Here is a 23344-nt window from a genome sequence, read left to right as displayed (position 1 = left end):
GAGTATTTTTCATGTGCCTCGCTGTTAACGTGGCGGTTTCGCAGCTTTTTTACGTCCGAAAGTCGTCGTCGTGCGCAATAAATCGCAGGTGAATTTATTGTCACTGCATCGAGGAAAGCCGTGGAAACCAGGGCAGCCCAGACAGGAGGTATGCAATAACTCCTCCCCTCACTCTGCGATCTGTTACGTACTCCTCCCTCTGTTCGGAGCCAGCAGCGGCGCAGGACCTGCCGTACATCGTCTTTCACGGAGGAGATCCCGAAAGCCGGAGTAACAGCTAAACCCCATACAGCCATGGCAGAAAACGCCGGCTTAGAAAACCACCGCATCAAGAGCTTTAAAAATAAGGGGCGTGATGTCGAGGTGAGCTGACATATAAACATTAGTCTTCGTAACATGACTCGAATTAAATTTATGTAGAAAAAGAAGGTCTTTGGGCCTCCGTGGGGAGCCTGGCCCCGGCAAAGCTCCCTGCCAACCAGCCAGCTTGCTAGTTAGCAAGCTAGCTGGCTAATGCGAGCTATCGTGAGGAGTTCGCCATCAAAGGTGCTATCTTGCTACCGGTAAAATTCCTCGTAATGAACCAAAGGTGGTGATAGCTATCAAGTTCGTACCAGTGGCTTGCTAATATTGTAATGTCTGTGAACGATAAACTGTGTTCTATTTGAATCATTGGAACTGGGGAAATTAAAGGCAGACGATGTAGCTGTCAGTGCCAGCTAGCGTTAACTAGCTACTTGCAGAGACACCGGTCACAAGCAAGGCTGGGCCCTCCCGGCTCCGTAATCCTGATGTTCGCTCTGTTTTACAGCCAGCTGAACTCAAATGACACCCGTGTTAACTCGCGAGCGTCTCACACAATTGCCATATTAAGCAAAAAGATAAGTGTGTGTATAATTAAATGTCTGTTCCACATCCACCCTAACCAAATATTGCCCCTCCTTGTTAGCTTGCTAATGTCAAGCAAATGACTAGCATGCGATGCCAGGTGAGGCGGCTGAAGAGGGCTGCTAACTAAGCCACTAAATGGTTAGCTGAAAGGTAGTGATGCGGTGACCTTAGCTTTACGGTACATTTTCAATCAGAAAAGCAAACTACACTGAAATTGCTACAACACCACGATGAAGTGAGGAGAGGCACTTTAGGCACAACATTAAGCTTCCATTGCTGTTAATAATAACTTTTTCTGACATTGCGATGTTATATGAAATTTCTTAAGTTAATCTTAGACATATTTCATAATAAACAGTGCTGTTACAGAATAAATGGTGAGGGCATTCGTATCAGATTCACTGCTAAGACTCATTCTAGAAAGCGCCATCAGTAGTCTGTCTGCACAGCTGGCAAATCTACGCTGGGCATTTTGCAGCATCATTCATCTCACGAGTCTAATTATAAATTTCTCTGACAGCATTTGACTGCAATGCTCATTGACATGATTACCAAACCATTTGGGTAAATGCTAGGCTAGGCTAGGTTCAGAGAAGTCAAGATAAAGGAAGCTGGGACCAAAGGCTCTAATGAAGTACCAGCTATTTTTTTTTGTTTTTTTTGTTAAAGATTCCATATGTTATTTTTGGATTTCATCAGTAAACAACGCTCAGCCATGGCATTCACCAACAAAGACACACTTGTGCTGTGTTGTTCTGATCTATTGGTAATCCTGCGATAATCCTCAAACAAAGGTATGTCTGGAAATGGCCCTTCAAAATCCACCAGTTTCCAGAAAAACTCCAGTTTCCAAAAACACAGATTGAAGACCTTTGGGTGGTTGTTTTGAAACTCGGAGTCACTTTGACAAGCACATGGCTACTATGACAAGCAGATTTGTGCCAAGTGAATTCCTGATGCTATTTTTGACAACTTGTCTGACCTGGGTCCTCTTAAGAGTGTCAGCGTGAATTTGAGTTTTTGTAAACGGATGACTCAGACTACAGCAGAGGGGGGGGAAAAAAGCCAGTTTGGGGTTTTATTTATTTAGGTCAGGCATAACAGATTGCTCTTCATTTCTGACACCATTTGGAACAGCAATGAATTGCAAAGCAGTAAAGCCTCGCTGCTACAGGCCATAAAACCCTTCTTTGTTTTACTGCACGTCATACACAGTGTAGATATTGGACAGGTTGTTTTTTGTTTTGTTTTTTTGGACCCCCAGTAACAAATTTGAAAAGAGTTTTTGTTTTTTCTCCCTTTTTTGGTGTGTTTGGTAGCACCTGTGTGCCCTCATCAATTTTAATTTTATTTAAACATATTTGTTGTACCAGTATTGTAGGAACTTTTAAATATTTTAGGTCCATCAAACAATCAGAATTTCAGCAATGAATCAGTTTAAATGTTTTGGTCTAGTTTAATTTGTCTTGATAGTCAAGCTGGACGGCTACTTTTCATCTCGGCAAAGGAAAACATTTTTCAGTGTAAGCGTCGTTATTGTTGTTTTGCAGTGTTTGGGAGACACCTCTGCTCTGCAGCCTCCCAAGTTATGACTTTCCCAAATTACGTAAGAGGCTATTTAGGAAAGCAACATGAACCTCTTCAAATAGTCACAAGATCTGAGACCATCTCAAACTGTTCTGGATGAATTGGAAACCCAGCAGACGCACAAATACAGCAATTAGTTACTCTCTTTCTCTGCTTGTCCTCTTTCTGAGTTGTTTTATTATGATCTCACTTTCAGTTGGATTGGTGATGGTTGCTTTTTGTGAGATGCAGAATCTTAGTTTTTCATCAATTTTGTGTCACCTGTTTTTAGTAGTTTTTTTAAAAAAATATATATCCATTAAATCACTTGGCGTAAAAGGCTACAGTGTCTGTTTTCTAACAGTAAATGACATGATTTCTCAAAAGTTGGGAAAATTTTCTCATTTCCTCTTGTGTATTTTTGTGTGTGTTTGTTTTCATTGCAGACTATGAGAAGACATCGAAATGAAGTGACAGTTGAGTTGAGAAAGGTGAGAAACAATACCCCATTCATCTACACACTCAAGTATTGCAAACCTTTTTCTGTTTTCCAACCAATGGGTTTGGACGTATCAAGTTTTAACATGCTTCATATGGATGTTTCACATTAAGAGTTTCTAGAAACACTTGGGAAGAAATCTGCCTTTGCAACCTGAAATTGCATAGACTGAGGGTTTAGCTTTAGCAGTGCTCTAACCAAAAAGTAGCAGCAGATTCACTGCTCAATCTGTCTGCCTAAGAAGCGTTCAGGCACATGATTGAGCTATAGCATGCTTGCCCTTGTCCAGTATACAATCACTGTGGTTAGATGCACATCCGGGTGTGTAGACTGAGTCAATTACAAGCCATTATGCCATTAATTTACACAGCTGGATTGATTAAAATAGGATTCTGTGTGTTCTGTCAGAGATGTGAGACGGGCAACTGAAAAACGGAGCTGAATAGCTGTATTAATAAATGCAGCTTATGAAACTTCTATATTTATATTTTGTAGAGCACAGTTAACATCCTGATGCTGTTAATAGAAGATGATCTGCACTGTAGGTCTGCTTCAGGTGGTTCTGCCAAGAGATTTGCATACTCAAAAAGGACTGGGATTACTTCTGATAATTGTTATGCCATCTGCAAATGTATTTTTGCAGTAAAATAGGATCTTAATTGAATGCAGTGTGCACCAGTGCAACAAAAGTACCAGAGGCTTCAGAATCAATTCAATTTCTACTTTGTGTTGCTAAATGATGTAAAACAGCAACAACAAATGGTTCTGGATTAAAGTTTATTTGATCAACTTTAAATACGGAGATTAAATTGAAAGGGCAAAATAACCTTAATTGTTTTATCTTCCTTTCCTGTCTGCACACTTAAAAAGGAAATCAGTATAATGTTATTAAAATGCAAACACGGATAAGATTCTTTTTAAAAATCCACTTTACCCGATCAGTTTATTCACTGCTAGTATGTTTAGTTTTCAATCCATATTTTTGGGGGTATTTCAACGATTGGCCCAATCGCTAACCTCTAGGTATATCATCACTTTTCATTTGCTGGGTAATATTTTCAACTGCTGCTTCTTTAGGGTGTGGAGTCATTAAAAGAGATGTGATTCAGTTAACTGATCTTAACTGAAAAGAAGTATTGCATTCATTGTGCTCTCTGTTGTGGCTTCATCAGTGAACACATATAAATGAGTTCACTGAAAAGTCTGCGTGTCTCAACAATACCTTTTCTACCCGATCACAAGTGATGTGCTGCAGCTTGTATCATCTTTTTCTGTATGTGATTCTATTGGCATTACTCTAGTATGGTTTTTTCTGTTGAGGGTTTTTGGGGGCGTGTATCTTTAGATAACTCGTGTTTCACAACTCCCTGGCTGTTCTATATACAAGAACTAGAATCTATTTAGGTTATGTTTTTGAAGCCATTCCTACAGAGGGCTCCTAATGTGTTAATTTGAGTTATCAAGTAATCCCAAGTTTGGGATTTTGCATCTGATTTTTATTTTATTTTTTTTATTTTATTTTTTTTTACGTGTTTGAGAAGAATCATTGTTTTTGTTGCACAAGTTGTTAGTCTTATGTAGATAACTACAAATGTAGCCTTAGTGGATACTTTAAAGTGCCAGATAGATATTCCTAACAGATCCTGCAATTAACACCATGAGGACAAAGTCACTTGTAGATATTTTATAGTCAGATTTCATGATTTAAATGACTGGAAGCCGGTCCTCAAGAAGCTTTAGATCAGAAACAAGATCTGTATGATCATGCATTGAGACTTTGAAATTTGTCTTTAATTGAAATTGTGGCTCTTAAAGATTTGAGCTGTTTACCAGCAGTTCAGTTTTTACAGCAGGAAAGCCAAATCCCAAGTGAAACCACTTCTTAGAAACTTTCTTTTAAGTTTACTGATGTGTCAGAGCTTGTTCTTACTTTTATGTAGTTGGAGGCTGATTTCAATTTGTAGCCACTGCTAGCTTGATGAGGAATATAGCAGGTTTTAATGGTCGACTTGCAAGGAAAATGGGAAGTAGGTGCAGCAATTTATTGAAACTTGTGCAAACATGCATGGAAACATACAGAATATAAGGCAAAAATTCTAATGAGCTTGGAAGTCAATATTTTGTATGACCACCTTAAAGCTCTTTGGATGTTGCCTGCTTTTTTCTTTTCCTTTTTATTTATTTATTTTTTAAATGATCCCACACAGTTTCAGTACTGTTGCTTTGAAGGGGTAATTTTTGTATTTTTGTTGTTGTTTTTATGTTTGTTTTTGTTTTTGTATAAGATGTATAAGACCTTCTAAACTTGAAATTCAAATTAACACATAGTAAACTGTGGCATTGTGCTTTCAGGCAGAGTCAGAGAATATTGGTAAACTTAACGCATAAAGCAGCACAGCCTTCAGTAGCTGGGGATGTTGAAACATAAAATATTACTGCTGAGGTGGTCTCAAGTCTGGTACATTCCATTTGGATCAGAGGAACAAGAAGCACTGCACTAGCTGATTAGTCATCAGTGACGCACATCGGCACTGTGAGCTGGAATGTAGGGCAAGGGAATCTCCTCCTACCACTGACTCGCATGTCCTGTAGATTGATAGCGAATGAAAACGTTTGATGGGGACGCCGAGTGTGTTGAGGGTTAAAGGGTAAAGGGTAAAGGTTCAGCGTCTGTTTGTTTTGTGGGTTCTCCTGCAGGCATTCTTGTCTGGATTAACCCCTATGATACGGGATTCTTTTCATCTGGCATGCTGGATATCCTGCAGAAAATGAAAAAGTTTGGCAAAGAGAAAAACGCTAGGCCTAGATTCACTGTTGCTTTAAGAATTCATGAATGCATTAATGAATACTTTCATCTCCTCCTCTCATTGGTCTTCTTGTCTTTTATCCTCTTGTCAGAACAAACGAGACGAACATTTACTGAAGAAGAGAAATGTCCCGCAGGAGGAGAGTCTGGAGGACTCTGATGTCGACTCAGACTTCAAAGGAGTAAGTGTGGGTGTGTGGTGGGTTTGATTTGAGTGAGCGAGATGTAGCGAGACCGGACTATGTGGATATCAGGTCAGAAGGGTTAAAAAGGTGGGCAATGTACCGCGTATGGGATATGTCAATAGGATTCCAGTTAAAAAAAAATTCACATTTAATTTCTCATCTTTTTAGATGACAAGGTTGTTAATTAGCATGCCAGGTGATACTGAGAGGAACCCCACTTAAAAAAAAAAAAAAAATTAAATTATTATTCAGCCTGCATAGTTCTCATACAACCAGGGGAGGATGAAAGAAAAAGCATGACATTGTGTAATATCTTGCCAGAAGCCTGAACACCAGGTGTCAAAAGCTGGGAGGGTTCATCACACTGTTAAGACTTAACAGTGACTAACACCATAGAAGATTCCAGTCTTATAAAATCTCAGTACAGACTTTGACTCACTGTAATTGCAAGAATTTTGCAGCATTGTTTAGAGTCTTGTAGTTGGGTACAAAACATTTCATTCACCCCATACCAAAGCCAAAAGAAACGTTTGCCCCTTTGGATTTTCAGAAACAAAGGTAGTCTGATACAAAGGTCGAATGTGCAGCTTTCTGCTTTTTTGTCTTCATCAGTATTATCTGAAAGCAACTTGGAATTTCACATATGCGCACTAGAGCTGCTCCCAGATGAACTAGCAGGTGCATATTTACAATACCAGTTTATTATTTGACTTGTGAGGCAGAGAAAGAATGTGTTGCAGTACCGAGAAATACAAAATTGTAATGCACTACTTTATAAAATGTAAATCTTACAACCAAGCTAACTGTTTAACAATACGAGCAAAATCTGTAGTGATTCTGAATGGCTATGCAGCGTTAGTGCAAATGGCTAATTTTTGTCTTAACATGGTTCACATGATAAGCCATCTTTGCAGTTGCCCTGCAACGTTCTTCATCTTTTTGGAGTCATTCCTCTCAAAATGATCCCACACTTTGGATTTCCTGTCCAGCCTAGTAAAGTTAATAAAGTTAGTTTGTTATATTAACCCCGAATAACGAATAAAATGCATCATAGTGCCAATGTGTAGCGTTAGCTCTTCACTTGCTATTGATTGCATGTTCTTAGCAAATTACGACATTGCTAATATTCTTCATTTTCTCTTTGTTTAGCAAAATGTTACGCTCGATGCCATTCTACAGGTAAGTTATCTCGTTCACGCCTTCTAATACATATTTAACCCTTTCCCAAATGTATCATCAATACCACCTTAACTTTTGGCTAGTTATGCTGATATCTGTTATTGTTTTATTTCACTACAGAACGCTACCAGCGATAATGCGGTTATACAGCTCAGTGCTGTACAGGCAGCCAGGTGAGTAGCTGATGAAACACTTTTGTATACCAGTTCTTCCTTGTGTTTTGTGGTGTTAACTTTTTTTTTTTTGCGTTCTATTTCTTAGAAAACTGCTCTCAAGCGACAGAAATCCTCCCATCGATGATTTGATAAAATCTGGGATCCTGCCCATTTTAGTCAAATGCCTGGAAAGGGATGACAAGTAAGTCTGTTTCCTAAGTAGTACTTTTTTATTAAAGTTTTTAAAAATCATTATTTTGTTTAGCTTTTTGGTAATGTAATAACTTTTATCACTGATCCTGCTGCATCATTTCTCTGCTGCAGTAGAATCATTGTGTGCATGAGTGTTTCCCACTGTGTCCACACGTTAGAGTGTGTGGAGGCATGCAGGGCAGCTGGCTCGTCCTCTCAGTACAAGCCAAGCCAAATATATCAACATTCCTGTCTCTCGGAGTTCCCCAATTCCCAGGACCTTGTGTTCACTGAGGGGGGGCAGGAATGAAAAGCTCGAGTGAAAGAGCTTGTAAGGAAGTAATTGTAAAGATTTTACCATGGCAACTAACAGCTGATAGCATCATGTTGACATGGGATGAGGGCTGTTATTAGATATTTGTACATCACGACTGAACTATTAAACTAGTTGATAGGGGTTTTTTTGGTTTTTTTACCCCTCTCCACTCCTCCCCGCTCCAGCGATCATCACACTTCACTTCACCTAATTGTTGCCAATGCTGTGGCTATATTTAGCAGCTTTAAACACCCCTTTCAGTGACTTTTTTTTTTTTTTTTTTCCCCCCTCTTCCCCAAAAGTGCCAAACAAGTAATTAGGGAATAAACGCTCAATAGTACTGCACTACGATGACAAGCTTTTGCTCTCGGATGGCAGACACAGCTCTGCTTTGTGTGTGTTGTGTTTAGTGAGTGGCACTAGCAGAAGTACCCTTAAAATATTCACTGCTGATTACTATTGAAGCTCCTGAACCCAAAAATCGTATTCAGGGCAGCCCTTAATATGTTGCCATAGCGCTGTGGCAGAAACCCAAGCCAGCTCAGCTTGTTGTAAAGCCTCACAATAGAATTTACAGCATGAAAACCTCTGCCAATTAAAAATGGACAACCTATCCTTTGGAGGTCTATAAATTATCTGTGAATGCCTGGCAGGGCAGGAAATAAAGCGGGTCTCTTCACAACTGGTTACCTCCCAAAAAGAAGCTGTTTTATTCTTTTAAATCCCAGAAGATGAAACTTAGAAACTCCAGATCATGGCAGGTTGTCTGATAAAACATTTCTTTGGGATGACGGAATTACCATCCTTTGTTACAATTAGCTAGCATTTGGCTGGTGGGTGGCGTGAGAATCACTTTTTTGTGTGTGATTTTTATTTTGTGTTGCATCAGTTTTCCTAAACTCATTTTAATGATGGTTCTCCATTTTGAGTGCAGTTAAACTGAATGATACAGTTTCTAGACCTTTCTGGTGTCAGATTTGTTATCTGTCACAAGATTTTGGACTACCTGTATTAATTCTGCTGTTATAGTTATCTTTTTCTTGAGAAGCCAGCCGTTGAAAACTCGGTTCTCTAAATAAGCACCACAGTTTGGTTAAAGTATGTTTTGCTTTAATTAGTACAAGAAGGCCAAAAACAAAACAAATATGTTAAGAATTTGAAATTGCAAGTCGGGGGGAGGATTGCACATGGATATTATTAATCCCTGCTCCTTCCATTCTGTCTCGTCTACTGCAGAATAAATGAGCTTACTTTGTTTTCTAACTGGTATTGTTTTCTCTCTGTCTTACAGCCCGTCGCTTCAGTTTGAGGCAGCTTGGGCTCTGACCAACATTGCCTCTGGGACGTCAGCACAGACCCAGGCTGTGGTTAAATCCAGTAAGCTGACCCCACGGTTCATGTTCCCCTGTGTTACCCCTTCAGTCTGTGTTTATATTCTGTCTGCAATTTGCCAAGCAAGCATATTTATTTATTTTTTCACCCAGTAAGGCTTAGTTAGTTTTTGGGATAATACTTTTTTTTTCCTGCCTCAAAGTAAAACATGGTTATCTAATAAAACTAACATGACTCTATAGCTAAAACCATGTTTAATATTCAAAAGATAAGATGGCTGTTAGAGATATGGAACAACATAGTTTGAAATTATGGAAAGCCACATATTAAAAACATGCATGTTTGCTGAGAGGGGTAATTTATACTTGGACGTCTGCATGGCACATTTAATCATGTTGGCATTAAAAAAAAAGACACAGCATCCCTTTCTGTTGCTGGGAAAGCTTTGTGCTCACTTGCAATCGGTCTAACATATTTTAATGATAAATTTGTAAATTGTGAAGATCATGAACAAATTGGTTTAGACAAAAGGTTTCTTTATGGTCCAGCCAGTGTATCGAATGAATCATACTATAATGGTTGTAGCGTATGTATATATTTGCATTGCACTTCCATTTTCTCTAGATGAGTGGGCCAATCTTGACAAAATTTTGCATAAACACTGCCAAGGCACTTTGAGTGCCAACATCTATATGACACACATTTTATACAAATCCCACAATCATATTTTTTTTTGTACATTTGAGAGTTCAATTGAGCACCAAATGGAGTGTTGGATTGGAATAGTGTGTCACACAATATAATGTACTATTGCCAAAAGTATTCACTCACTCATCCAAATCATTCAATTCAGGTGTGCCAGTCGCATCAATGTTAATATGTGTATAAAATCAAGCACCTAGGCATGCAGGCTGCTTCTACAAACATTTGTGAAAGAATGGGTCGCTCTCAAGAGCTCAGTAAATTCCAGTTTGGTACCTTAATAGGATGTACCCAGTGCGGCAAGTCCACTTGTGAAATTTTTTTGCTATCAAATATTCCACAGTCGACTGTTAGTGGCATTATAACAAAGTGGAAGCTACTGGGAATGACAGAAACAACAGCAACTCGGCCAAAAACTGGTAGACACATGATGGTCTGCACAGAGGTCGCCAACTTTCTGCAGTCAGTTACTACAGACCTCTAAACTTTATATCACCTTTAGCTCAAGAACAGTGTGTAGAGAGCTTCATGGAATGTGTTTCTCTGGCCTACCAGTTGCATCCAAGCCTTACATCACCAATTGCCCAGCAAAGATTTGGATGCAGTGGTGTGAAGCACACCACCACTAGACTCTAGAACAGTGGAGACGTGTTCTCTGGAGCAATAAATCACTGTTCTCCATTTGGCAATCCGATAGATGAGTCTGGGTTTGCCAATTGCCAGGAGAACCGTACTTGTGTGACTGCACTGTGTCAATGGTAAAGTATAGTGGGTTAGTGGATTATTGTGTGGGGCTGTGTTTTAGGAACTGTTATAGCGAAGGGCACTCTTAATGCTTCAGCATTCCAAGACAATTTGGACAATTTCATGCTTCCAACTCTGTGGGAACAGTTTGGGGGCAGCCTCTTCCTGTTCCGAAACGACTGCGCATGAGTGCACAAAGAACGGTCCATAAAGACATGGATGAGCAAGTTTGGTATGGAAGAGCTGCACAGAGTCTTGATCTCAACCTGACACAGCACCTTTCGGATGAATCGTAGTAGAGACTGTGAGCCAGGCCTTCTCGTCTACCATCAGTGTCTGACCTCACAAATGTGTTTCTGGAAGAATGGTCAAAAAATGTCCATAAACGCACTCCTAAACCTTGTGAAAAGCCTTCCCAGAAGAGTTGAAGCTGTTATAGCTGCAAAGGCTGGGCTGACATCATTTTAAACCCTATGTATCAAGAATGATATGTCACTCATGTTCATATGCATCTGAAGACAGATGAGCAAATACTTTTGGCAATATAGTGTGTCATAGCATCATACTGTAATGATTGTAACATATGCATGTTTTCGTTCCCGTAGTAAGTTGAATCAAATATCTGGATTTCACATCACCAAGTTGTGATTGTGACCATAAAGAAACAGAAGTGAGTGTAGGTCCTCAGAATTTTGAGAGTGCATAGAGCCAGTTACCAAACCATTTCATTAATAGCCATAACACATTACACCATGTGTTACAGCTATTTTTTATAGTTATTTAACACCTGAGCCATTACTGTGCCCCTGTAGAAAGCTGTATCGATTAGCATAGAAGCCTATTGTCTAGAAGATGTACTACTTGGGAGCATAGCTGAATAGCTTTCTTCATAATACAGAACACATCTCTAAAGTGGAGAGTACCTGCTTGTATGAGGGGTATATGTGAAAAATGACCATTCATCTCTGTTAGTCTCTATAGAAATACAAGTGTCTTAACCCATTGTGGTCCAGCATGGTTGAGAGTTGGAGCAGATGTAATGATGGTTCAACACATTACTGTGCGTAAGGCAAAAGTCTGTGTTGGCTCATTCTGCAAGACAAGTGGTGGACATTTGGACTCATGCTTAGTTTGTTTGTTTTATCCCCCTTGCTAGGTTCTGATGATTTAAAGGTGGCAAAATAAACAGTCCATCACCCTGGGCATATCTGACAGTTTAATTTTTGTGCTTCCAGATGCAGTGCCCTTGTTCTTGCGACTGCTACACTCTCCTCACCAGAACGTATGCGAACAGGCTGTGTGGGCTTTAGGAAACATTATAGGTGAGTGTCCCTCTATGATAGATGTGCTTTTTGGTTTTTGTTTTGTTTTTATTTATTTTAATACTGCTTGGAAGCAACCATCCAGAGTTCTGTTGACCTCTGCCCCCTTGCACAATCAGGTGATGGGCCACAGTGCAGGGATTATGTCATCTCTCTGGGTGTGGTCAAGCCCCTGCTTTCTTTCATCAATCCATCAATCCCCATCACCTTCCTCCGTAATGTTACCTGGGTCATTGTTAACCTCTGCCGCAACAAGGATCCACCACCACCCATGGAGACTGTGCAAGAGGTGGGTGTGACTGCATGTGTATGTGTGCGCGTGTGCGTGCGTGTGTGTACCAGCTCTCATGTGCCATACAGATGGTTGTGTTTCTTTGCATTTGACTCTGTCACGGCAGGCTGAGTCACGCAGAGCTTTTACAGCACATTTTCAGTAGCCAAATCAGCCTCTTCACCCCGGGGAACTTCTGACTAGAAAGCTCTTTTGCTGACAATTGAAGTCTGGTTTTGACAGCTGTTCCTCTTGTGATGTTTTTTTTTTTCCTCCTGTTTTTACCTTCATCTATTCCTTTGCCTACTTCCAACCCACTCACAACCTACTTCTTTCCCCACAGATATTGCCTGCCCTCTGTGTGCTAATATATCACACCGACATAAATGTAAGTATCTGGCTGAGCTGTGATTACTCAAGTTATCTGTTTACTAATTTACATAAATTCTAAAGACAAAATTTAGTGCTTAGTTTTTTCAGTTCTAGCAGTATAATAACTGTCTGAATTCTTACGTGTTCTGACTCTGTGTATAGATCCTAGTAGACACAGTGTGGGCTTTGTCCTATCTGACGGACGGTGGCAACGAGCAGATTCAGATGGTCATTGATTCTGGAGTTGTTCCATTTCTTGTGCCTCTCCTCAGCCATCAGGAGGTGAAAGTTCAGGTAAGACTAATTCATTCCTCCCACCTGGTCCACACTCTGAAGCCAATTTTTATTTGAAGTTGTATTCCTCTTTTGTTCACAAACTACAGACGGCAGCTCTGAGGGCAGTGGGAAACATTGTGACAGGGACAGATGAGCAGACACAGGTGGTTCTCAACTGTGATGTTCTGTCACACTTCCCCAACCTGCTGACACATCCTAAAGAAAAAATCAATAAGGTATGAGATCCACAGCCTCAGCCTTCAAGCTCATTATGCTTTTTCTTCTAGTTTCTTATCGCTTTACATTAAAGTAAATGGAAAGTAAAGTAGTATTTATAGTACAGATGTCTTTCACTGTTGAGAAATGTAACAGGAGCAGGATTTTTGTTGTATGTAGTTATTTTATTTAGTTACAACTCTCAAACTTTTTGAGTTTAAGTTAAACTGGTACTAATCTGTACTTAAGATCCATTATTTAGGTGAAATGTTAAAATAATTTTTATTGAAGCAGATTCATTCTATATAATGCACTGAATGCAGTCCCTTGTTTTTTTTTTTTGTTTGTTTTTTTTTTTAAACCATTTGTGATTGGTCTGTTTGCAGGAAGCAGTCTGGTTCCTGTCCAACATTACAGCTGGGAACCAGCAGCAAGTCCAAGCTGTGATTGATGCTGGTCTGATTCCTATGATCATTCACCAACTGGCTAAGGTTTGTGTGTGGTTATAAATTGGGGGGAGGGGGGGAAAAAAGCTCAAGATTCTCTCTAGTTTCTGTTCAGTTTTGTCCCCGCATGGTACCAGACACACGATGTATAAATTCATCTTGGCATTTAGTTGCACTGACACCTTTTTATGTTTTCTAGCCAGAAAGCAGAACAGTTTCTGATAGAAGACATGGAAACTGAATGCATATTTGGCCTACATATTGTGTGTATTTTGGCAATTTGCTGTGTAGTACATTTTGGTGACAGCCTGGCTCTCTACAGGGTGATTTTGGCACTCAGAAGGAGGCAGCATGGGCCATCAGCAACCTCACCATCAGTGGGAGGAAAGACCAGGTGAGCTTGGCTTGTGGAGCAGACAAGATTTTTTTTTTTTTTTTTGATTTTTTTTACTTGGTTTAAAAAGATTTGCTACAATGAAATGGGTATATGTTGTTTTAATGAAAAAAAACAAACTGCACTTCTTCACTGCAGTAGGAAATGTTTGGCTCATTGTTTCTTTCAAGAAGCAGAAAAATAATCATTGTAGGCTGAAGCTAGACAACATTGACTTAAGTTATGAAGGTCACTGTGAGTGCACTTTCCACACTTGTAACCATGTACCTATGTTGTAATCAAGTATGGATGTGGTGTGTATGTGTGGGTTTGTGTAGGTGGAGTTCTTAGTGGAGCAGAATGTCATCCCTCCGTTCTGTAACCTGCTGTCCGTGAAGGACTCCCAGGTGGTGCAAGTCGTCCTGGATGGCCTGAAAAATATTCTCATCATGGCAGGAGACGAAGCCAGCACTATTGCCGAGATCATAGAGGAGTGTGGAGGTCTGTGTTTGATGGTTTCCTTGTATCCTCTTAGAAACCATTTAGAGAGAGTTCTTGGTGTAATTGGATTTTTTTATCTTACTGAAGTTGCTTTTTTACAATGTTTGTTTCTAAAACTGTTGTTTTGTCTTTTTCAGGTTTGGAGAAGATAGAAAATTTGCAGCAGCATGAGAATGAGGATATCTACAAACTAGCCTTTGAGATTATTGATCAGTACTTTTCAGGAGACGATGTGAGTTAACTGTCACCATGCGTCTCACTTTCTGTTATTTTGGATTTGTTTTCCTTTTCGGGCAATGTCTTACTCTAGCATTCGATCTTACAATGTTTGTCCTTTTTTCAGATTGATGAAGATCCTAGCTTGATTCCTGAAACTACTCAAGGAGGAACCTTCAATTTTGATCCAGCTTCCAACATGCAAACAAAGGAGTTTAATTTCTAAAAACCAGGATGTTTGGTTCAACCAGTTGCACGGGTACTCTGTAATCACCCCAGACATTCATCCATCTCTCCTCCAATCTGGCAACCTGGTACAGAAGGATATACTTAGCATCACGTCAACATGGAAACTCACCACTGAAGGGTTTACCCACCCCCACCTCTGCACTATGGGGTGTTTTTGATTTTTTTTTTTTTTTTTTCTTTTAAATGGTCATCGTTCACAGAACACTGCAACCCTTCATAGGAGTCCTTGTTATCCAACAGGCACATTCACCATCTGGCAACCTGCATCAGGAAGATTGTCAGTATTTTCTGCCAGTGCTTCTAAAATGTCACACAGAAAGGAAACCAGAAGGAAGGAAAAGCCTTCACGGGAAAGCTTCAATTGCCAAATGTCAAGTTCTCACAAAGACGGAAAAACACAAGCACATTTTCAGACACATGAACACACGTGCATATACACGCACTTTTTTTGACACTTAGAATTTGTGTGCATACTTCAGTTAGAAGCCATCATATCACTCATGGGGAAGAAATACTGCTGTTTGTTTGTGCTTTATTTTGTGCTTTCCCCTCCCCTGGATTGTCCTCTAGTGTTACTTTACCCATGCACACTGACATACTACAAGTACATACATTAATACATTTGGTGACACTGATTCCTGATAGCCAGGGCACACCAATACCCTCTCTCTCACCCAGTTTAAAGAGTTAATCCCAGAGCTAAGCCATGATTAACCACGGACCCCCACTGCCCTCCCAGGAGAGTCCTTGGGCAGGTGGAGGGGCGAAAGGGCTCTAAGGCAACAAGAGGACTCCGTGGCAAACTGACTGACGGGACTTCTGACTCAATGGCGTCACTTTTTTAATGTGACCTCTGTTGAATTATCAAACTTACTGTTTTGTTTAAAAAAAAAAATCAAAAATGTGAAGAAAATGCCATAATTCTTTATTTTCCCAATACAACTGTTAAGACCTGCTAATCACCTGCTACTGATTAAGCAAAGCGGCAAAATTTTTATTTTAATGGATGTGAATACCTGTCACGGGAGGAAGCACCTTTGGGCGAAGACACAGAGACTTAAGAGGAACACGTCAGCTGTAGCGTTTATCTTCCCCCGCCACCCACAGGACATCCTCCTTCTGAGCTCAGTCACGTCCTGGGATTCAGTAAACTGTTTGCTCGGGACTCCCCTGTAATGTGAAACTCTGAATGGAGGGAGGGGGTTTAACAAAAAGAAAGAAAACAACTTAAAGCTAAAATCATCCTAATTGCGATATGACCTTTTTTTACTTTAAATTTCGCTACAGACAAATTGGTTTCATGTTTCCGCTTCTACTGGTTGGGTCTGTGGAGCTTCCTTTGTATTACTATTTTACTTTTTAGGTTTTCTTCAGTCTTATGCACACGTCTGAGAGGCATAATGATGTCTGACTGCAGAAACGACAAAAAGGACCTACACTCACTGAAGACTAGACTTGTACAACGAGTGCAGGTCCCGATCTTTATATTACTTTAACTACTTTCGATAAAGAGGTCACATGTCATCACTCAATTTGAATAACTGTACAAAAACGTGATGTGTATCTCTCCTTGCCGTCTAATGAATATATATTTACATAAAGCCTGTACAAAGCTGCTGCAGCTGACAGTCATTGGATGGACGATAACTGTCAAAGATGGCTGGGGATGATTTTTTTTTTTTTTTTTCTCCTTTTTGAAGCAATATTTCTTTGTTTTATTGTTTTTACTTTCGACTTGCATATGTATTGTGATGACATGCTGATAAATTCGAACAGGCTGGTTTTGTTTTTTTGTTTTTTTTCCTCCTCTCTCTCTGTAGTGGTGACGGGCTGTTTAAAATGTACCGTCCCGTGTCCCGGTTGATGTGCAGGCTTGGGGTAAATGTGTCAAACTTTAATCCCAATCATAGCCCTGGTCTGGAAGACTTAATGATCCCACCCCCCCGGTTGGCTGCTAACTACTTAGAGGGGTTCAGAGCTGGGGTTTGGGGTGGGGATTGGGGGGGTGGGGCTGGGGGTCACACTGGGGCTTTAAATACTGAGTGGGCTTGTTATGAGCAGCCCAGGCTTTTTTTTTTTTTTTTTTTTTTTTTTTCGTTTTTCTTTTTGGGACTAGCTGTTTATTACTGAACAAAACTATAGAGAGGGTGTACAGTCATGAACTAGCAGACTAGACCGAGCCACTTTAAAGATTTACAATTTCGTTGCCTTGTATCCGCATTGGATACAAGCTTATGTTTGTTGCAAGATTTTTACTTGCTAATGAAAAGTTGTTTTAAATAAAATAATAGGAGAAAAGCAACAGACAGCGTTTTGGCCTCTGATTGTTTGTATCTTTTTATAAATTTTAGATTGAATTCTTCTCTTTAAGGTGGCTCACTGATGCTTTCAACTCTTGTGCATATTAAAGACGAGAATGAGTTGAAAATCATTGTGCCTTTTGTTTTTCATTTCAACTACAGCTAGGTTTTATCGAATAGAAACGAGACTGAGTGACTGGAGAATCTCTAAATAGGGGACGTGGCTTTAGTAATGCGTAGTCTCCTTGTTGTTGGAGTTTGCCAGTAGAAATGGTCAATGCTGCTCTCTGCTGTTGGAGAGTAACTTGCTTCCCTTCTAATGTCATTCACTGAACATTGTATGACACCATGCGTCCCGACCATTTACCCCCCCCTCCCCTTCTCTTCTCTTGGAAAAACCACAAGCCATCATTGCCATATTTCAGTCGGGGGGAGGATTCTGATATCTCCTTCTCATCTTTGACCCTCAGGACATGATCTGTGTTTCTGATCCTAACCAAAATAAACTTGCTGTTTAGCCGTTGGATCTTTCGTGCTTTTGTGACTCACACATATGGTAGCTGTTTTAAGTTGTATGGGTGCGAGTTGCTTTCTGCAGGGATTCTTTTGATTCCAAGTGTTTGTGAGGAAGATGGAACTCCCTCTGAGCTCAGTTTTTACGCGCTCTGAATATATTTTAAAGATGAGCATCGCTTCCTTTATGTGACTTGAGCAGGCTGACCACCTTGTTATGAAAAAGCAAATGTAAAGTACTCTTTCTCCTTTCTTTGGCTTGTCCTTTTTATAGGTCAGACATTTCAGCAGCTAATTGGATGAGATTTATTTGTGGTTCATGGCTGTCTTTCAAGTAATTTTTAGAATTTACTCTGCCACCCTAATGTAGACTATACCAGGCTTTTGGCTCTGCTGTACATATTAACAACTGAAAACTAGATTAGAGGAATAAATGCCTCATTTGTGCTGTGAATGTTTCCGTTAGCCGAATCCTTATGCGAGTGTTGATGAACACACTGGCTCACTCAATGATTAACTTGGACTGCAAACACTGAATCTGGGTTTCCTGTGGAGTACAAAAAGAAGCAAAATAAGATAAGAGGCCTCCAAATGGAACGTTAATCCTGCTTGACCCAGATCCAAATGCACCAAGTTAACTGCGTGGGGAATTGTTTTGTTTTTTTAGGGGGGTGAAGTACAAGTATTTTACATAACATGGCACATTTTGGAAGAATATGTAATCAATAACTCTAAAGAGGCACACTGCAAATCTGAGAATGGATCATCTCTTGAGCGAGGATGCAAACTTCTTTCTTGACCTTTGGAAGAGCAGGCGACTAAAATGTCCACTTAGATCTGAAGGTTTTGGTTGCATTACAAAAGATTCCTTTGCAGATCAGGGCGATCAGTTGTCTTGAAACGTAAAAAAAAAAAAACAACAAAAAAACGGGACAGACAGAAGTATATTTAAATGATGAGAAAATGCAATCAGAGAAAGAACGACCTTTTATTATAGAGAGGTAAGGCAAACTTTATTTTCAGAATTTGTTTTTCCTGCTGATTCTGGTACCTCTGGGTAAAATCTGATTTTTATTTATGTAGTCTGACATAAGCAATGTACATAACTGATGTTTAAGACATTAAAGAATACAGTACTTTAAACTGTGCGTCAGGATTGTTCTTTACACTCACAAATAACAGACAAACGCACTACTAGTCTCCCCACCGCATTAAAAAAAAACCTTAATGAATATAAAAATATTAATTCTGAAATTTGGGCTGCAAAAGACCAGATGTCTCCAACTTCAAATCCTAGGTGTTTATTAAGTGCTGGTTATATCCATGTTGCATTTTGGATATGGCATAAAAGAATAACTAGCTTCCAAAATAGTCTTATTTGTCTTAAACCTGACCAAATATTCCTCTTCGGCAAATGAATGTGAAATCTAGTGTCCTACTTGGAGGTTAACTGCATACTAACCTAGCTGAAAACCACAGCTAGATTTGGTAGGAAAATGCGAGGTGGAGATAGAGGCGATAGGGAAAAATTTGTGAAATCTGCAATCGACTGTGCTGGTCTTAGAATCACGTGACATTATTTTTCTCCTCACTTCCGCAAATAAACGCACTTGAGCGCGGCGGCTACGGCAGAAAGTGAAAACGGACTGTTGTCGGCCGTTATGTGCCATGGTGAGGCGGCCAGGAGCAACCGCCAACGGCCGTAGAAGCAGACCTGCCTAACGGGTGAGTCAACGGGAACGTATTAATGTTGTAGCTTTTTAAACTGACATGTGTGATTTTTTTAAAAGTCTTAAACGCTAGCTGTAGCCAATTAAAAGATAAGTTAGTACTGACTTTCCCAGCGGATGCGTCCAGTATCAGCTGCATTCACGGTGTGTTGTGATGCGTCAGCTGGACTCACTGTGCTGAGTAATGCCTTTGTTAACAATAGCAAACATTAAACAGCAAGCTGTGGTCATGTAACAGTAACTACGAGTGGTTTAATCATTACACATGATGCAGGTGGGAGGGGGTGGGTATTTACGGGATGACGCCTGTGTTGTGTCAAAAAGGGATTTCCGGCATTTGTCAAAAATAAATAAATAAATAAAAAGTCCGTCTTTAAACTGTTGTACTTGTCAAGCATATCTCTTCTGAATGATACCAAGTTTTAGCCAGAAAGAACGTTCATGTCATAAGGTAGAAGCTGTTAATAGGGGGAAAAGGCTCTTATATATCCTTTACTTATCCAGGGAGAAAGTCTAACTGACATTTAAGATAGCTCTTTCAAGAGAAAGCTAGCCAAGAGGGCAGCAAAAATTGGGGGAAAAATATAACATCACAGTTCTTTTGGGATATTTAAAGTCACCTTAAAGGTGTGGAGCAATTGTAATGTGGGTGCATAACACAGAGTCATAAAGATTATTACAACAAAGGTCATTTCTTTATTTTATATATGATCCCTTTATAAATCCTGTTGATTACAGTCTACCAAAATAAGCAAAGATATTACACTTAAAGTTTTAGTTAGTGTTTAGTGCAACACTGATTTAGCAGTGTTGTTACCAAACAAAGAACCTCTGTGACCCGGCTTACTACGCTTTTAACACCAATTTTATCAGAAAACCTTAAGACCTTGAGGATCATAAGCTGTGTTTACCCATAACCATATAAGTGAGAGTCAAAACAGCATGTCTGTGTGTGATGTCTGTGATGAATATGAAGTAGAAGATTCTACAAAGCCGAATTATACTTTTTAAATCTGAGTTAGAGTAAGCTACAGGGAAAAGAAAGTAAAGACGCAACATTACATTGGCCCAGCTAGCAGTGTCATCTGATGTCGGTTGTGAAGAGCAGACTGATCATTTTTGTAGCATTTGCTTGAATCTGAGCAAAAAGTAAAGGCTGTATACATCATAATTCACCTTGCTGCTTCTATGAGCAGTCACATCACCAGTGAACAGTAGTGGCCTAGCTCCACTGGCATCCATATAAACCTATGACATAATATTGCCTAAACAATGTTTGACAGATGATGTGGTATTCTTCAAAGCTGCTCCTTTCCTTTCCCTCGCCTTACTTTTCTCTTCCCATCATTCTGGTAAAATTTTAATCTTGGGTTCATCTGTCCGAATAATTTTAGATGTTTTTTAGATTTTAGATGTATAATCTGGTCTTTCTGTTTTTCAGTGTAATCGATATTGACATTCATGAAAGGGTTTCTTTATCGTAAACATGACAATCATGGGTTTACCTCCTTGAGAGCGTTCTTCACATGGTTAAATGTTAGGAATGTAACCATGGAAAGATTTCTAGCATAATGCACTTTAAATGTTGTCTTCTGTAGTCTTTCAGGCCTTTTGGTCTTGCTGAGGTTCCTGGTGCACTGATTCTTTTAAAGAATGTAGCAGATTGTTGATTAGACTCCACCTAAAGTTTTTTAAAAATCTCTCTGATATGTTTTATTTTGTTTTTTCCACCTAATGATGACCTCCTCCACTTGCACTGATGTCTCTTTGGACCTCATATTTAAAATTACAATGAAAAGCAATAAAATGCAAATTAAACACTTTGTCATGAAATAACAAGTGAATAGCCTTTATCTGGCTATAAAACTTCTGAATATGTATGAAAATGGCTGTACTTCCAAAACAGCCATTGACTCTCCTTTTTTTTTTTTTTGTTAAAACCCCTTAAATTAAACCTGAAGCCCTTTGAATTAAAGCTGGACTGAACTAGCAATATATTGTGAAAAGATGATTATCTGGAAGACAAAACAATTTTGCTTGTGCTTGCATCCAGTGACTGCAGCGCTGGCAGCCTTGCCTCTTCAGACCTTCCCCCTCTCCCTGTCCCGTGTCCTACCTGTGGATTGAAGTTCATCCTTCTAGCCTGCCGCCCTTGCCACAGACTGTGAGGACACCATGGTGGATGTAACCAAGTGGCCCATTTTCAGCCTGATGGGTCCTCAGGAGCTCGCTTCCATACGGAAAGCATGCGTGTTTGGATCATCTGCTAATGAGGCCATCTACATTACCAATGATGATGAGGTGAGGGGTCAGAGGGAAAACAGGGTTGTGGTTGTGTGTTAATCAAGAGCGAGATGATTTAAAGCTTTGAAGCTTGCTTCATGTTGCATAATTGATAGTCAGATGACCTGTTGTTTTTCCACGTTTTTAGCCTTTAAGCTACATTTCATGTTTACATTATTATAATTTCATTCAGCCTAGTGTGGATTGTTTGAGTCCCCTACCTTGAAAACAGCTGTTGGGTTCAGTTTACACCACATTCAACTTTAATCAGTGGTAGAAGAAAACATGCTTACAGTAGGTAATCCACCACAGAGCATGCTTACACTGCATTGCATTTTTTATGTCAGTGTTATTGTAGCATGATAAACAGAGACTGACTCTCAGTAGCTGTGTGTTTTAAGCTGTAGTACTCAATATTTCTGAGAATAGCTCCAGGGAAAGAACCAGATTTTTCATCTGGAGCTAAAGAGACCCAAAAGTTAAAGAATAAACTAGAAAAATTTGCATTTCCTGCGAAAATGCAGTGTGGATGCTTTAAAGCTGAAGCTGTCTGCTGAAAATAGTTGAAAATAGCTGAAGAAGCTGAAGAAATCAAAGTCAGTGTTTAAAAAGTTGTTGAAATTTAATAACGTTGCAGAACAACATCAAGTAAACAAAAATGTAATAACTTAGAAGAAATGCAATAACTTAGAAGAAACATCACAATTCAGCAGAAATGTTGTAGTTTACCAGAAGCTACAACTTAGCAGAAATGTAATAATTTAGAATAACATAACATAACATAACATAACAAACAAAAGTAGTGTAACCTAGCAAAAATAATATAATTTAGTAGAAAATTAAAAACTTAGCAGAAATATTACAAGTTATCAGAACTGCTATAATTTTGCAGAAATGTAATAATTAGGCAAAACTGTCAACAGATAACAGCTGAAAAGGCTGAAGTAACCTCAAAGTTACTTTTTAACTGTTAAAAATTACCAGAAACACTAGAAAAGGAAGAAAATCAGCCAGCAGATAAACTGATGTGGAACAAAACCAAGGTAAAATTGCAGAGTTTACACAGCTGGTGAAATCTAAAAATGGCAAAAAAACCAAAAACCAAAAAGAAAACCCACACAAACAACATTTAGGTAATAAATGCACAAGATGCTGCGGTCAGAGATAAAAACACCCAAAAATAATGTTATTGAAATGCCAAAGAGTGGAAGAAAGTTTAGAAAGTAGAAAACCAGTAGTAGAAAAGTAGAACATTCAAATACTTTTAGAAACATATGATACAAAATATTTATTCAGTTGTTTCCAATGATTACAATAATGGCAAACAGAAATAAAAATCCCATTTGGGATAAACAGAAAAATATTAATAGAAAATGCAAATCAAATGAATCTAACATCTATACAAACAATTGAAGCATCTGTTGGAATTGTGAACATATCCTTGTTTGCCATGTTTATGTTTATGGCCCTAAGATGCTTGAGACACATGATAGGCTATTAACTGCAAAAATATACACATATGCGCATATACGCAAGTGAGAGACAAAAATATATCCTCTGATTTGCTGGAGTTTTGTGTAAATACCATTTGGCAAGGATAAACAACATGTTCCAATGCCACATTAAAAATTTTCATAAGCTTCATTTTTCAATTAGTTTACAGTTTCCTGATTTTATGATAAATGTGGTACCAATCTACAAAATACTGT

The 23344-nt window shown here is 39.2% G+C and overlaps 2 protein-coding genes across 4 annotated transcripts in view; both read left to right on the top strand.

Moving 5' to 3' along the window:
- The first annotated feature begins 30 nt into the window (after window positions 1–30).
- kpna3 (karyopherin alpha 3 (importin alpha 4)) lies at window positions 31–18539 on the top strand. The gene is made up of 17 exons (XM_039599838.1): window positions 31–363; window positions 2904–2948; window positions 5855–5944; window positions 7097–7126; window positions 7247–7299; window positions 7388–7483; window positions 9081–9166; window positions 11803–11889; window positions 12009–12178; window positions 12504–12548; window positions 12695–12826; window positions 12916–13044; window positions 13411–13515; window positions 13793–13864; window positions 14182–14344; window positions 14482–14576; window positions 14688–18539. Exons 1-17 carry the CDS (start codon window positions 295–297, stop codon window positions 14784–14786), a joined length of 1566 nt encoding a protein of 521 aa, XP_039455772.1. The 5' UTR covers window positions 31–294; the 3' UTR covers window positions 14787–18539.
- Window positions 18540–19199: 660 nt separating this feature from the next.
- The window catches only part of LOC116316047 (RCC1 and BTB domain-containing protein 1), a 47347-nt gene continuing 43202 nt past the window's right edge, over window positions 19200–23344 (top strand). For all 3 annotated transcript variants that reach the window (XM_031734518.2, XM_039599837.1, XM_031734520.2), the window contains exons 1-2: window positions 19200–19347; window positions 21406–21653. In XM_031734518.2, coding sequence (XP_031590378.2) covers window positions 21528–21653 — 126 coding nt within the window. In that variant the 5' untranslated portion in view covers window positions 19200–19347; window positions 21406–21527. The remainder of the gene's footprint in view (window positions 19348–21405; window positions 21654–23344) is intronic.

This window comes from Oreochromis aureus, linkage group 16 (assembly GCF_013358895.1).
Source record: "Oreochromis aureus strain Israel breed Guangdong linkage group 16, ZZ_aureus, whole genome shotgun sequence".
In the NCBI taxonomy this organism is placed as follows: Eukaryota; Metazoa; Chordata; class Actinopteri; order Cichliformes; family Cichlidae; genus Oreochromis; species Oreochromis aureus.
This window is presented reverse-complemented; position numbering and strand designations above follow the sequence as displayed.